The sequence below is a fragment of the Balaenoptera acutorostrata genome, chromosome 19 (assembly GCF_949987535.1).
Source record: "Balaenoptera acutorostrata chromosome 19, mBalAcu1.1, whole genome shotgun sequence".
In the NCBI taxonomy this organism is placed as follows: Eukaryota; Metazoa; Chordata; class Mammalia; order Artiodactyla; family Balaenopteridae; genus Balaenoptera; species Balaenoptera acutorostrata.
The window spans coordinates 56,391,533-56,404,850 of NC_080082.1; the positions used below are offsets into that span (position 1 = coordinate 56,391,533).

Below are 13,318 nucleotides of genomic sequence, written 5' to 3' on the forward strand. Positions count from 1 at the left end.
CTCAGTAGTTGCGGCACGCGGGCTTAGTTGCTCCGCAGCACTTGGGATCTTCCTGGACCAGGGCTCGAACCTGTGTCCCCTGCACTGGCAGGCGGATTCTTAACCACTGCGCCACCAGGGAACTCCCAAGAAGTTTTCCAAGGTTTCTTCTTGTCCTTTTGTTGGTTCACAGAGGTAATTCATTCACCTTCCCCACTCAAAAAGTTTCATCCTTTCACTCGGCAATCGTGCCCTGGGACAGTGCTGGAGACACACCTATCTCTGTCAGTGATGACACAAAGTGGGCAGGGAGGGGGTGGGGAGTCCAGGGATCTAGGAGGACTGGGAGGCGGTGCCCCGCCCAGTCTGGGGGCCAGGGAGGAGGGATAATACTATCGAGCTGAGACCGCGAGGAAAGTGGAGGATTATCAATAGACAGTGAAATGATAAATAAATAATTAAAATATCTCTATGCAAAGCCTGCTCTCCTTTTCAGATAATATGTAAAGTTCATAGTAACAGTGCGTGATACTGATCACTTACTAAGCCCCACACTGAGGACCCGGGCCAGGAGCTTTATATTCCTGATTTCACTGGGTCTTCCCAATAACCCGGCGGGGCAAAGGCGGAGAGGAATAGCGGGTACCATTATAATGCCTAGTTTATAAAAGAGGAAGGAAATGAAGCCCAAAGAGATAGGTCACTTGTCCGGGATCATTTAGTCGGTCAGTAGCACAACCAGGGTCTGAACCCAGGTCAGACTTCCACCCAACTCATTGGTGAAGGTTTAAAAGCCGCTGAGTCTTCTGTCCTCTCTGGGCCTCTATAATTCCTTCTCCGGGCCAAGGGTCTCTCAACGCGTGTCCAAGCCCGGAGCTGTAGGAAGATAGCTAATGAAAAAGTACGGAGTTCTTAGAGTCCTTGAAGCAGAGTCCGCAGCTGCGAGGTTTACTAGAAAGCGGACCGCTAAGGGAACGCGCATGCGCATTAAACTAGGCGGCGCGAAAACTTAGGGAGGGCCTGACAAGGTCCGATTTGGAAGTGTGGTGGCGTAAGAACACTGAAATAGTAACTAAATGCACAGAACTATAACCTAGGGAGACTTGTCGGAGGAAAGGGCTGCGTTAGGAAGAGGGGTCTGAAAGCGAGGCCACCGACCAAAGACCCTGCCCTCTAGAATCTTGGGTGCGGAGGCCAGGAAGGTTCCTTTAACGCAGGAGGGGCGTGGTTCAAGTGGAGCGCCTCGAAGCGTTACGGTGGCCGGGAAAGCTCAAGAACTTGGAACTTAAAGAATAGGCGGGGCAAAGTGGACAGGATGACCCAGGAGGCTCATATAACTGGAAAAAACGGGTTATTCGTGGGGGCAAAAAGAACGGAGGCTGTGGGAAGCGTACATGTTGGCCAAGAAAGCCCTGGGAGTTCGGGGCATGCAGTGTGTCTACTAGGTGAAAACAAACAGGCTGCGACGGGACGGAGAGTACGGTGGCCTGCTTGGTCCTTTCATAGACTGAAGCGGCTCCTGAGAGGCGTGGCTGAGGCGCTCTTGCGGGTTACGGTGGCCAGCAGGTCGGGCAAAGCGTGAAATCTCGCGCGATCGCTCTGGAGCCGTCGGGGACGGGGAGGGGCTGGCGGCGGGGGCGGGGACCCGGAGCGGGAAGATGGCGGCCGCGCAGGAGGCGGACGGGGCCGGCAGCGCCGTAGTGGCGGCCGGGGGAGGCAGCTCCGGTCAGGTACGGAGGCCGAGAGGGGCCTGAGGGGCTCTTCCCCAACCGGGGGGCCTCCCACGGGGCGTGTCCTGCCTCTTTTCACGGAATCCTGTGCATTGGGGGCTCCTTGCCCATAGGGACCTTGAATACCGGGCCCAGGTGGGGCCGGGCAGCCCGGGAGGCTGGACAGTGCGGGGAGCGGGGCCCTGTTGCGCGCCGGGTCCCCTGCATGCTCGCGCCGGGCGGCCACCAGGCTCGTTGCTCGAGCTGAGGATACAGTGGCGCGGAGGGGCGCAGACTTGTACCCAGGCGCCCTGGGTTCTCGACTCCGCGATTCCAGGCTCCAGGACAGTTCCTAGAATGGGCTGACGTTCACGGGGTGCTCTGGGTGTGGGCAATGATAGATTAATTGGGAGTTTTCTAACTCTGGGGAAGTCAGGTAATCATCGTGGATAAGGGCACGCGCTGTGGAGGCTGACAGACCCATTTTATAGTCAGGAATCCAAGGAACAGACAAAGGCGCTTACAGAAGGTCACCCAGGTTAGATCTGGGATCCATTCCCTGTAGAACTTACCAGCCATTGCTGAAGCAAGGCGGTCGGGACTGAGATGGGTTTATTTTCAGCATAAACTAGTCCTATGCGGGAATTCGTCCTGGTACTGATAACTTCTGACCCATTGCCACTTGAACTAAACTGAGGCTGCAGAACATACTAGTTCAGGCAGCCACCCTTCAGACGTTTAGGGAAACGATGGAGTGACAGCGAGGTGCTGTCGACCCACCCACCGGGATGTCACTGACACGTGGGAGGCAGCACAGGGGAGAAGAGTGCAGGTTGGGAGGGGAAAACGAAGCTGAAGCTGACTGTCTGTGACCTTGGAAAGTTCCTTTCCCCCTTCATTTCTCCAGTGGTAGATGGAGGGATTGGACAGGAGGGCCAGCCCTGTGATGGGCCATGAAGATGGCGATGTCCCTTCATCAGTGGAGTGAGAGAGAAGACTGGTGTGTAAACAAAGAATTATAATCCTGGATGACAAGGATGGTGACAAAAAGTCCGTGTCAGAAACTGAGGGAGCCCAGAGGAGGAGCAAATAATATCACCTGGGGAGGACACTAGGGTGAGATTTGTGTGACAGAGCCAGCATCCCTGGTCTGGATCTTTTCAGCATCTTCAACCAGGGCCTGGCCCCGGGGGCAGCCCTAGGAAATGTTTGTCTCTATCTTTAGGGGCTTCCCAGTCTCGCTGAAAGAAGGTCTTTCCCCCTCTGCGTTTCTGTTGATTATTGGGTGGGGGGTGATCAGGGAGACTAGGGCTCAGGGTGCCCTGATTGCCCTGAGCTTACAGAGGACCCCTTCCCCCCAGGATCTCCTCTTGTCCCACTTCTGCTTAAAATCTTTCAAGACTTACTCCTTTGCTTTCAGGATTAAGTACAAATTCTTTGGTAGATCAAGGCTTTGCATGATCTGCCCTTTTTCCTCAGACTAGGCTAGGATTTCTCAACCTCAGCACTACTGACATTTGGGGTTGGATAATTCTTCGTGGTAGGGGGCCGTCCTGTGCATTGTAGGATGTTTAGCAGCGTCCCTGGCCATGCTAGATATCAGTAGCACACACATCCTTCCCCAGTTGTGACAACTAAAAGTGTCTCCAGATGTTGCTAAATGTCCCCTGGGGGGCAGAGTTGTCCCTGCTTGAGTCACTGGACAAGACGAGCATCAGCCACTGTGAAGCTCTTGTATTTCCAGGAGTGCGCCTCACGCTCTCTCTTCACCTCGTAGCCTTTGCACATGTTTCTCTTTACCTGCCTGATCCTTATTAGTCCTGTACGTCTCAGGTGTCCTCTCCCCTAGGAAGCCTCTCGGACCCTCTCAGACTGGGTCAGGGCTCCAGCAGTCCCTGGGCTCCTCTGTCCCAGCCCTGCCCACTCTGGGTTGTCGCTATCTGTCTCCTCCAGTGGACTGGGCGCCCCTGGAGGGCAGAGCAGGAACCGTCTTGGTCACCACTGTGTGCGCAGCGCTTCCCAGCTCAGGACCAGGCACAGAGCAAGCCCTCAGCGTTTGCGGAATGAATGGGTCTTGACGCAGAGGCTGGGCTGAGGTGGAATTCCCATGGTGGATCCAGGCAGTAAGGGAGGATGCCTTCCTCCCAGCCCCGGCCCAGTCTCGTGGCCTCAGCTGCTTCCTGGGCCCCTTAGCGGGTGTTCCGGGGATTGTGTGTGAGAGTGGGCTCATGGGTGCAAGAGCAGGAACTGCTTCTTAGTCACTGCTGTGTCCACAGCCACCGCGGCCCTCTCCTGGCTCATGCGCAGACCCTCAGCAGTCTCCTGCTCCAGCCAGCCTGCTCCTCCTTCAGGCAGGGACTCAGACAGCAGGCCCGCAGCTCTGGTAATCACTGCTTCAGCTAACGTGGGCTGAGTCCCCACTACGTGCTAGTGCCCATGCCGATGCTGGGACACGGCTATGGACAAAACAGAGGCCCTGCCCTCTTGGAGCCCATGTATTTGTTGAGGGCTGGGAGTGGGCTGTGGGGTGGGGTTGAGACAGGGGCAGTGAACAAGGTAAACAAGAAAAATATACAGCGGCTTGGATAGTGCTAAGTGCCATGGGCAGAGCTAAAGCTGGGGAGGAGCATAGGAAGTGAGGGGTGGCTAGGAGGTTGCCATTTAAATACAGTGGTCTGGGAAGGGCTTTCTGAGGAGGTGACATTTTTTTTTTTTTTTTTTTAAAGGATTTTCTTATTTATTTATTTATTTATTTATTTTTTGGCTGTGTTGGGTCTTCGGTTCGTGCGAGGGCTTTCTCCAGTTGCGGCAAGCGGGGGCCACTCTTCATCGCGGTGCGGGGACCGCTCTTCATCGCGGTGCGCGGGCCTTTCTCTATCGCGGCCCCCCCCCGTCGCGGGGCACAGGCTCCAGACGCGCAGGCTCAGCAACTGTGGCTCACGGGCCCAGCCGCTCCGTGGCATGTGGGATCTTCCCAGACCAGGGCTCGAACCCGTGTCCCCCGCATTAGCAGGCAGACTCTCAACCACTGCGCCACCAGGGAAGCCCAGGAGGTGACATTTGAACAAAGACCTAAAGGAGATGAGGGAGGGAGTCACCCATATGGTGGGGGAAAGCGTTTCAGGTAAAGAGAACAGCCAGTGCAAAGGCCCTGAGGTGGAACAGGTGTGATGAGGGAGCGGCAGGGCGGCTGATGTGGCTGGAACTGGTGACTGAGGGGAGAGGGGTGAGAGTAGATGGGCAGAGAGGATCATGCCAGGCCTCAGAGGCCGTGGTGACAACTTTGCCTGTACTCTGAGGGAAGTGGGGCCACAGGAGAGTTACCTTTTTATTGAAGTGTAATTTAGATACCGTAACATTCACCTGTTGTCAGCGTAGAGTTCAGTGGCTTTCAGTACATTTATGCAGTTGTGCAGTACGGTCACCACCCCAGTGTGGTCTGAGAACACTCCTATCCCTGCAAAACGCTCCCTTCTTCCCTTTTGCACTTTCTCTGCCCCCAGCAGTGTCCCTTTTTATTGCTCAGTAGTATTCCATCGTGCAGATCCATCACCGGTACTTCATCGAAAGACTTTTGGGTTGTTTCTGGCTTTACAAGTAACACTGCTATGAACATTTGCGCATAAGCTTTTGTGTGGACGCAGAGTTCTCGTTTCTTGGAGGCAGAGACCTCGGAGTGGGATTGCTGGTTCGGATGGCAGGGATACATTTAGCTTTTTAAGTATCTGCGTATTTTTCAAAGCAGCAGCTCCATTTCTCCCACCAGCAGTGTACAGCTCTTTCAGTTTCTCCACATCCTCGCCAGCACTTGTGATTGTCCATCGTTTTGATTACGGGCATGCTAGTGAAGTGGCACCTTTGCATTTGGCTTTCCTTTGCATTTCCCTGGGAGGGTTTCCAGCCAGCTTGTCAACCATCACAGGTAAGAGAACAGACCTGGGAGCCAGCCAGACATGGGTTCAAATCCTCGCCCGGCCTCAAGCTTCCTTTTCTTGATCCAGAATCAGCTCAGACCTGCTGCAGACCCTTGCTTGGCCCCCCCAGTGCTCCCAGGAGCGAGGCCAGCCCTGAACAAGGGGGCCCTGTGCCTATTCGACCTCGCCCGCCCCTCGGCCAAACCTTTGCCCGCACCTTTTCTCTCCCTTAGACACCCTTCACCCAAATGTCAAAGACAGCTCCTTGGGAGGCCTCCCTAACCACCTGGTCACCCCCTCTGCTTGTTTCCCCTGGAACACCTTCCTGTTTGCCTTTGTTAATTATCCTGTTTACTGTTCTGCCGGTGCCTTTCCCTCTAGACCCTGAGCTCTGGGAGGGCAGACCCCAGAGCTGTGTGCCCACCACCGATCCTGCTGCCCAGCACTGGGCCTGGCGCACAGTAGGTACTCGGGAATTACTTTTATCGACACACAAAGGAAATCTTCTCTGCCCTAAACGTACTGGTATGATCACACCCTGGCCCTTGGGTCAGAGAGGTGAAGAGCCAGAGAGGGAAGTGACACACCCAAGATCTCACAGCCAGGAACCACGGGACCGGTCCGCAGCCCAGGTCTGTCGGACCCCAGAGCCCCACCTTTTACCACAGTGCTCTTCTGCACTTAGGAGATGAAAGGGAAGAGCTCTTGCTGGTGAAGGGGACAGGAAGTGACAAGTGATGCCTTTAACAAACGCTGACCTCAGCTTCGTGGCAGCCTCATCTGGCTTTGGGAGCCTCTGTCCCTACTCTCAGGGGCATTTGAAGCCGACAGAAGACGTTGCAGAGGAGCGGGCTTGGGGCAGGAGTCGGGGGACTGGGGAGGCCCAGGAATGGGTGGATTGGTGGCCTGAGTGTTCAGGGCAAGCCCTTCAGGGAGCATTTGTTGATTCCCCGGGTGTTTATTGAGCCCCTGCTCTCTGCCAGCCCTGGGCTGGGCAATGCTCCCACCTAACAGCCATCACGACAGTCCTGGTCCTGTCTCTTAAAAGCTGGTGGGTGAGGGGACAGCTGGCGGGAGGGAAGAGGGCAGGACAGGGGAGCCAGCAGGTGCAAAGAGAGGGGCAGGAAGAATTTCCCCATCTCGGGCCCTTCCAACCTGACATCCTGAAATTCTCCGCTTCTGAGCTTCTGTTTCTGAATGAAGATTGTTTCTTTGGGAAGCCCTGCCTGACTCCCTGGCCTGCCCACACTCCTGTCATCGTGCTGCCATCATCCTTCCTGAGTGACCCAGACAAGTGGCTTAGGCTCCCTGAGCCCCCGTTTGCTCGGCTGCCAAATGGCGGTGTTCCTAGTTCTGGCCTCACGGGGTGGTCTGAGCTGTGTGCATCTTACACACCCCTGTGTGGCTCGTGGTGGTGTGGCTCACGCTCTGACGGTGTTTTTCTGCGTCTGTCTCACCTGCTAGATCCAGAGCCCCTGGAGGGATGGGCCCCCCACAGGGCTGGCCACAGAGGAGGCATCAAGAATTGTTTGCCCACGGAAGGACCTTTCAGATAAACCGAAGCCTTGCAGAATCTGACACCTGCCGCCTAACCCCTTCTACATTGTCCCCAGTAGCCACCTCCTTGCATCCTGGGCTCCAGCCCCAGGGAGCATTGGCCCATCCTCGGAGTCAGACTGTCTCTCTCACCTTTTTGTCTGCACCTGCTGCTTCCCTCATTGCCTCCTCTGCGCCAGCCAACTGGTTATGATTTAGGGCTCAGCTCTGACGTCTCCTCCTCCAGGACCCCTCCCTGACCCCCAGGATGGGCCAGGCGCCCTCTCTGTGCTCAGCCCTTACTGGGCCTTGGCACATGGTGGTGCCTACAACAGCCTTGGCGCCTCAGGATGCATCCTCCCTCCTCACCCTGGCCTCTGTCCCTGCAGGTGACTAGCAATGGCAGCATCGGGAGGGACCCGCCGGCGGAGACCCAGCCCCAGAACCCACCACCCCAGCCAGCACCCAACGCCTGGCAGGTCATCAAAGGCGTGCTGTTCAGGTGAGCAGATGTAGCTTTTTTTAAATTTATTTTTGGCTGCGTTGGGTCTTCATTGCTGCGCGTGGGCTTTCTCTGGTTGTGGTGAGCGGGGGCTGCCCTTCCTTGCGGTGCGTGGGCTTCTCATTGCGGTGGCTTCTCTTGTTGCAGAGCACGGGCTCTAGGTGCGCGGGCTCAGTAGTTGTGGCACACGGGCTTAGTTGCTCCGCGGCATGTGGGATCTTCCCGGACCAGGGCTCGAACCCGTGTCCCCTGCATTGGCAGGCGGATTCTTAAGCACTGAGCCACCAGGGAAGTCCCCAGATGTAGCTTTGGTTTTGTTCATTGAAAAAAGTTCAAGTAAGAAAAACATAAAGAGGAAGGGAGGGAATTCTCTGGCAGTCCAGTGGTTAGGACTCCGTGCTTCAACTGCAGGGGGCACGGGTTCGATCCCTAGTCGGGGAACTAAGATCCCGCAAGCCATGTGGTGCAGCCAAACAAACAAACAAATTTTTTAAAAAAAGAGGAAAGGAAAGAATCACTGAGGATTACCATCATTACTGTACTGCTGGAGATCCTTTTTACTTTCTCATAATTCTGGGGGCTGGAAGTCTGAGATTAAGGTGTCAGGATGTCTGGTTTCCTCTGAGGCCTCTCTCCTTGGCTTGTAGCTGGCCGTCTTCCTGTCTTCACATGGTCTTTCTTCTGTGTTGTCTGTGTCCTAATCGCCCCTTCCTATATGGGCAGCAGTCAGACTGGATTAGAGCCCACCCTAAATAATGACCTCACTGAGCCTTAGTCACCTCTTTAAAGGCTCTGTCTGCACATGCAGTCACTGAGATACTGAGGATTAGAACTGCAACACATGAATTTGGAGGGGGGCGGGACACAATTCAGCCACAACATCTGCATTACATAAAATTTAGCATTTTAACTATCTTTAAGTGCACCACTCAGTGGCATTAAGTATATTGACATTGTTGTGCAACCATCAGACCATCCATCTCCAGAACTTCTTCATCTTCCCCAAACTGAAACTCTGTACCCATTAAACACTAACTCCTCGATTCTCCCTCCTCCCCCCAGCCCCTGGCCACCACCATTCTGCCTTCCGTTTCTGTGAATTTGACTGCTCTGGGTACCTCCTGTAAGTGAAGTCATACAGGCTGTGCCTTTGAGACTGGCTGGCGGTGATCCTTTTACGCGTGGATGCATATGACTGTTTCCAGGCACTGGGAGCACAGGGCCTGCCTTCTGGAAGCCTGGCCTCTGAGTGAGGCCCTGGGGAGCTGCTGGGAGGGCGCGGGGGGATCTCTCTGGGACTGGGATTCTTCATCCGTGGAGCCCCTCCTTTCTCTTCACCACGCCACTCCCTCCCCTCCCCCCACCTCCGTGTCCAATAAGGACTTAGAATTTTCTTATGTATCAGTTTCTTCTTTTCATGCTTCAAGCAGCTAGGAATAAAGATTATTTTTATCTTTCCCTTCATTTTTACATAAGAGGTAGCCTATTTTACACAGTTCTACACCTTGGTTTATTTTCATTAACACTATATGTTAGAAATCTTTCCACATCAGTACATAAGGGAGCTTTCTTCAGATAGACGTTTTTAATACAACCACAGTGCAGGCTAATTTCCGTCCTTAGGACCAGGCGCCACCAAGAATCAGTCCCAGTGCGTGCTGGAAGACCGTCTCCATCTGGAGTTCTTAGATGGGATTCAAGGTTTGTTTTCAGGGGCCTGTGAACTCTCTGAAGCATCAAGCAGATTGCGTGAGAATGGCCTTTTTTGAGAGTAGAGGGTAGAGCCCATGGTTTTCAGCACATCCTCCAACTGTACCAGTGGTTACCTGGAGTGGGGGCGGGGTGGGAGGGAGAGTTGTCGTATGTCTTTTCATACACTTAAATTTCCTCCGTGAATGTAGAATGCCTACTTGGGGTGGGAGGGCGGATACGAAGTTGAAAAGCATTAGGTGAGGGCCAGCCCTGGTGTCCTAGGGCAGGGCTTCCTGGTCTGGGATGCGGGGGTGGAGGGCCCACGGTGAGCAGATGTTCTTCACGAAACTGGGGGTCTGGAATCCTACAGAAAGTCCGGTCCAGTCGGCCTTGTCTCCTCTACACACGGAGACCCAGGAGCCCGCAGTGCGTGGGCCCCCTGCAGGCCACACGCTAAGCCGGGGCAGAGCTGCCTGTGGGTGTCCTTGCTCACACACTCTCCCTTGGCGTATTTACTAAAATGGGAGCCTCCCTTGGAAATGGAGGTGTCCCCAGGAATCGCCAGTTCCAGACCTTCCCCAGCCGTGTGCATCAGGGACCTCCTGGGGTGATGGGAGGCAGCAGATAGCTCAGCTGGGCCGTGGCCCCTGAGACCCCGGACCCCAGGGCTCCATGGCTTGTACAGGCAGAGGCAAGTCCCTGTGCCTGATGCTGCCCTTTGGCGTGGTTTGGGGCTCAGCAGGGAGGCACCCACTCACGCTAGAATTCTCTTGTAGTGTTTTTCTATTCTGAAGTTTTTTGTATGCCTTTTTCCTATGAGGAAAATAACAATAATAGCTAACACTTCTAAAACACTTACTGTATGTACCAGGCTCCATTCTAGATGATGTATGCGTGTGTGTGTATATCAATGCATTTAATGCTTGTAGACAACCCTACAAGGTAAGAAGTGTTGTTATCCTTATTTTTTTTCTTTCATTTATTTATTTTTGGCTGCTTTGGTTCTTTGTTGCTGTGTGTGGCTTTCTCTAGTTGCAGCGAGCGGGGACTACTCTTCGTTGCGGTGCGCGGGCTTCTCATGGCTGTGGTTTCTCTTGTTGTGGAGTGCAGGCTCCAGACGCGCGGGCTTCAGTAGTTGTGACACATGGGCTCAGTAGTTGTGGCTCACGGGCTTAGTTGCTCCACGGCCTGTGAGATCTTCCCAGACCAGGGCTCGAACCCTTGTCCCCTGCATTGCCAGGCGAATTCTTAGCCACTGCGCCACCAGGGAAGCCCTGTTATCCCTATTTTAACTGTTGAGGAAATGGAGGCCTAGAGAGGTTAAGAGTCTTGCCTGAGGTCACCCAGTCGGGAAGTAGGAGAGCTGGGCCTCAGATCCAGATATTGCAACTTAGAGGCTGAGCACTTAACTTCTCTGCTATACAGTTGATCCTTGAACAACATGGGGATGGGGGGGGGCGACCCTGTGTATCCACGTATCACTTACAGTTGGCCCTCTGTACTAACGATTCCTCCATATCTCTGGTTCCACATCCACAGATTCAACCATCCATGGATCGTGTAGTACTGTAGTATTTACTGCTGAAAAAGATTCGTATAAGTGGACCCACGCACTTCAAACCTTTGTTGTTCAAGGGTCAACTGTATTGCTTTTCACACCTGCAGTCAATAAGTACTTGTCTCATTTAATAATTACAGAGCTGCATGTATCTGAGAGACCCGAATTAACACAATAGAAGTTTCCCTCTCTCATGTACTATTCTGGACCTAGGCAGACCAGGATTCTGCGGTCTTCTGCATCCCAGATTCCTTCCTGCTCTTTGTTCCACCATTGCTAGGTTTTGCCCTTTATCCTCATGGCCTAATATGGGTGCTGAGGATGAGACCATCACGTCCACATTCCAGGAGGGAAGAAGAAATAAAGGAGGGATGCTCTTTCTCTTTAAGACACTTCCCCAAAGTCCAGTAAACACACTGCTTTTACATTTTATTGGCCAGAACTTCACCATGTGTCCACACCTGGCTGTAAGGCTGGATTTTGTAGTCTTTATTCCAGGTAACCAAGGGATCCAGTTAAAATTTAAGAGTCTTCTTTCTGAGTGAAAAGGGAAAGATGAATATTGGGAAACAACTAGCAGTCTGCTACAGTTTTATTGTGGGGCTTTTTTTTTTTTTTTTAAGTTTATTTATTTATTTATTTTTGGCTGTGTTGGTTCTTTGGCGCTGTGCGCAGGCTTTCTCTAGTTGCAGCGAGTGGGGGCTACTCTGTTGCGGTGCGCGGGCTTCTCATTGCGGTGGCTTCTCTTGTTGCGGAGCACGGGCTCTAGGCACACAAGCTTCAGTAGTTGTGGCTCGCAGGCTCTAGAGCACAGGCTCAGCAGTTGTGGCGCACGGGCTTAGTTGCTCGGCAGCATGTGGGATCTTCCCAGGCCAGGGCTCGAACCCGTGTCCCCTGCATTGGCAGGTGGATTCTTAACCACTGCGCCGCCAGGGAAGTCCGGGGCTTTTATTTTTGTTCATTAAAAAGTATTCAAAAAAAAAAGCATAAAGAAGAAAATAAAAAATCACCTGAAGGTAACCATCATTCATCATTACTGTATTGGTGGTGATCCTTTCCCATGTTGACTCATGTGCATGCTGCTTTTATTGCTCATAATTTTTTTTAAGATAGTATTGTGTTTTGAGGCATTTTGGTTTTTTTTGCTTACCCCTAGGCCTTCCTTATTCCCCCAAACCAAGGGAATCCATTTTAAAGTCTGATGTGTATTTTATACCTTTCTCTACTTTTATGTTGACGTAAAGGTGCATTACAAATTGTTGGGGTTTTTTTTTTTTAATTATTGTGGCAAAATATGTATAACAAAATCTACCATTTTTTAAAAAAATTATTTATTTATTTATTTATTTATGGCTGTGTTGGGTCTTCGTTTCTGTGCGAGGGCTTTCTCTAGTTGTGGCAAGCGGGGACCACTCTTCATCGCGGTGCGCGGGCCTCTCACTATCGCGGCCTCTCTTGTTGCGGAGCCCAGGCTCCAGACGCGCAGGCTCAGTAGTTGTGGCGCACGGGCTTAGTTGCTCCGCGGCATGTGGGATCTTCCCAGACCAGGACTCGAACCTGTGTCCCCTGCATTGGCAGGCAGATTCTTAACCACTGCGCCACCAGGGAAGCCCCAAAATCTACCATTTTAACCATGTTTAAGTGTATAATTCTGTGGCATTAAGTACATCCACAGTAGTGTGCAGCCATCACTGCCATCCATCTCCAGAACTTTTTCATCTTCCTCAACTGAAACTGTCCCCATTAAACACTAACTCCCACTTCTCTTTCCCGCAGCCCAGGTTTTTGCTTTTGTTTTAACCTAGTATATTACACAAAAATGGACGGCTACTCTGTACACTTTCCTTCATCTTCCTTTCTCTTTAAACAGTGTATCCTGTAAATATCTCCACTTCATTTACAACTCAAAGACTGTGTATTATGTCTATTCAATTTTGTAAATTGAGAAAATGACTCTTAATATATTTGTTTTAACTAAGTGTCATTTTGTTTCTACTTCGATTTTTTTCCGTCATGTTATTCAGGGTGGATACTTGTGAAGCGTGCTCTCAATGTACATTTTGAGGGTTTTGTAACATTCTGAAACCTCCAGTCCTGAGCATCTCAAATTTTGGTTTCTTTTTTTTTCTTTTTTTTTTTTTTAATTTTTATTGGAAAATGGTTGCTTTACAATGTTGTGTTAGCTTCCACTGCACAACAGAATGAACCAGCTACACACATACAGATATCCCCTCCCTTCTGGACTTCCCTCCCGTTTAGGTTACCACAGTGCCATTGGGTAGATTGGTTTTTGTTTCTGCTGGTTCTCACTCATAGAGTCTTGTTTCCTTGTGCTCCTGGCTTGTCTTTGGCTGTGTGTTGATCATCATACTTGGAAAATTGTTTATAGGAATCATTTCAGGCCTAGGATGAACCTGTTTTCCTACAG

General features: G+C 52.1%; 1 protein-coding gene across 1 annotated transcript in view; it reads left to right on the forward strand.

The window, feature by feature from the left end:
* Window positions 1-1,606: 1,606 nt before the first annotated feature.
* Window positions 1,607-13,318, forward strand: part of CLPTM1 (CLPTM1 regulator of GABA type A receptor forward trafficking) — a 29,883-nt gene continuing 18,171 nt past the window's right edge. The window contains exons 1-2 of the mRNA XM_057534670.1: window positions 1,607-1,709; window positions 7,528-7,640. Coding sequence (XP_057390653.1) covers window positions 1,638-1,709; window positions 7,528-7,640 — 185 coding nt within the window. The 5' untranslated portion in view covers window positions 1,607-1,637. The remainder of the gene's footprint in view (window positions 1,710-7,527; window positions 7,641-13,318) is intronic.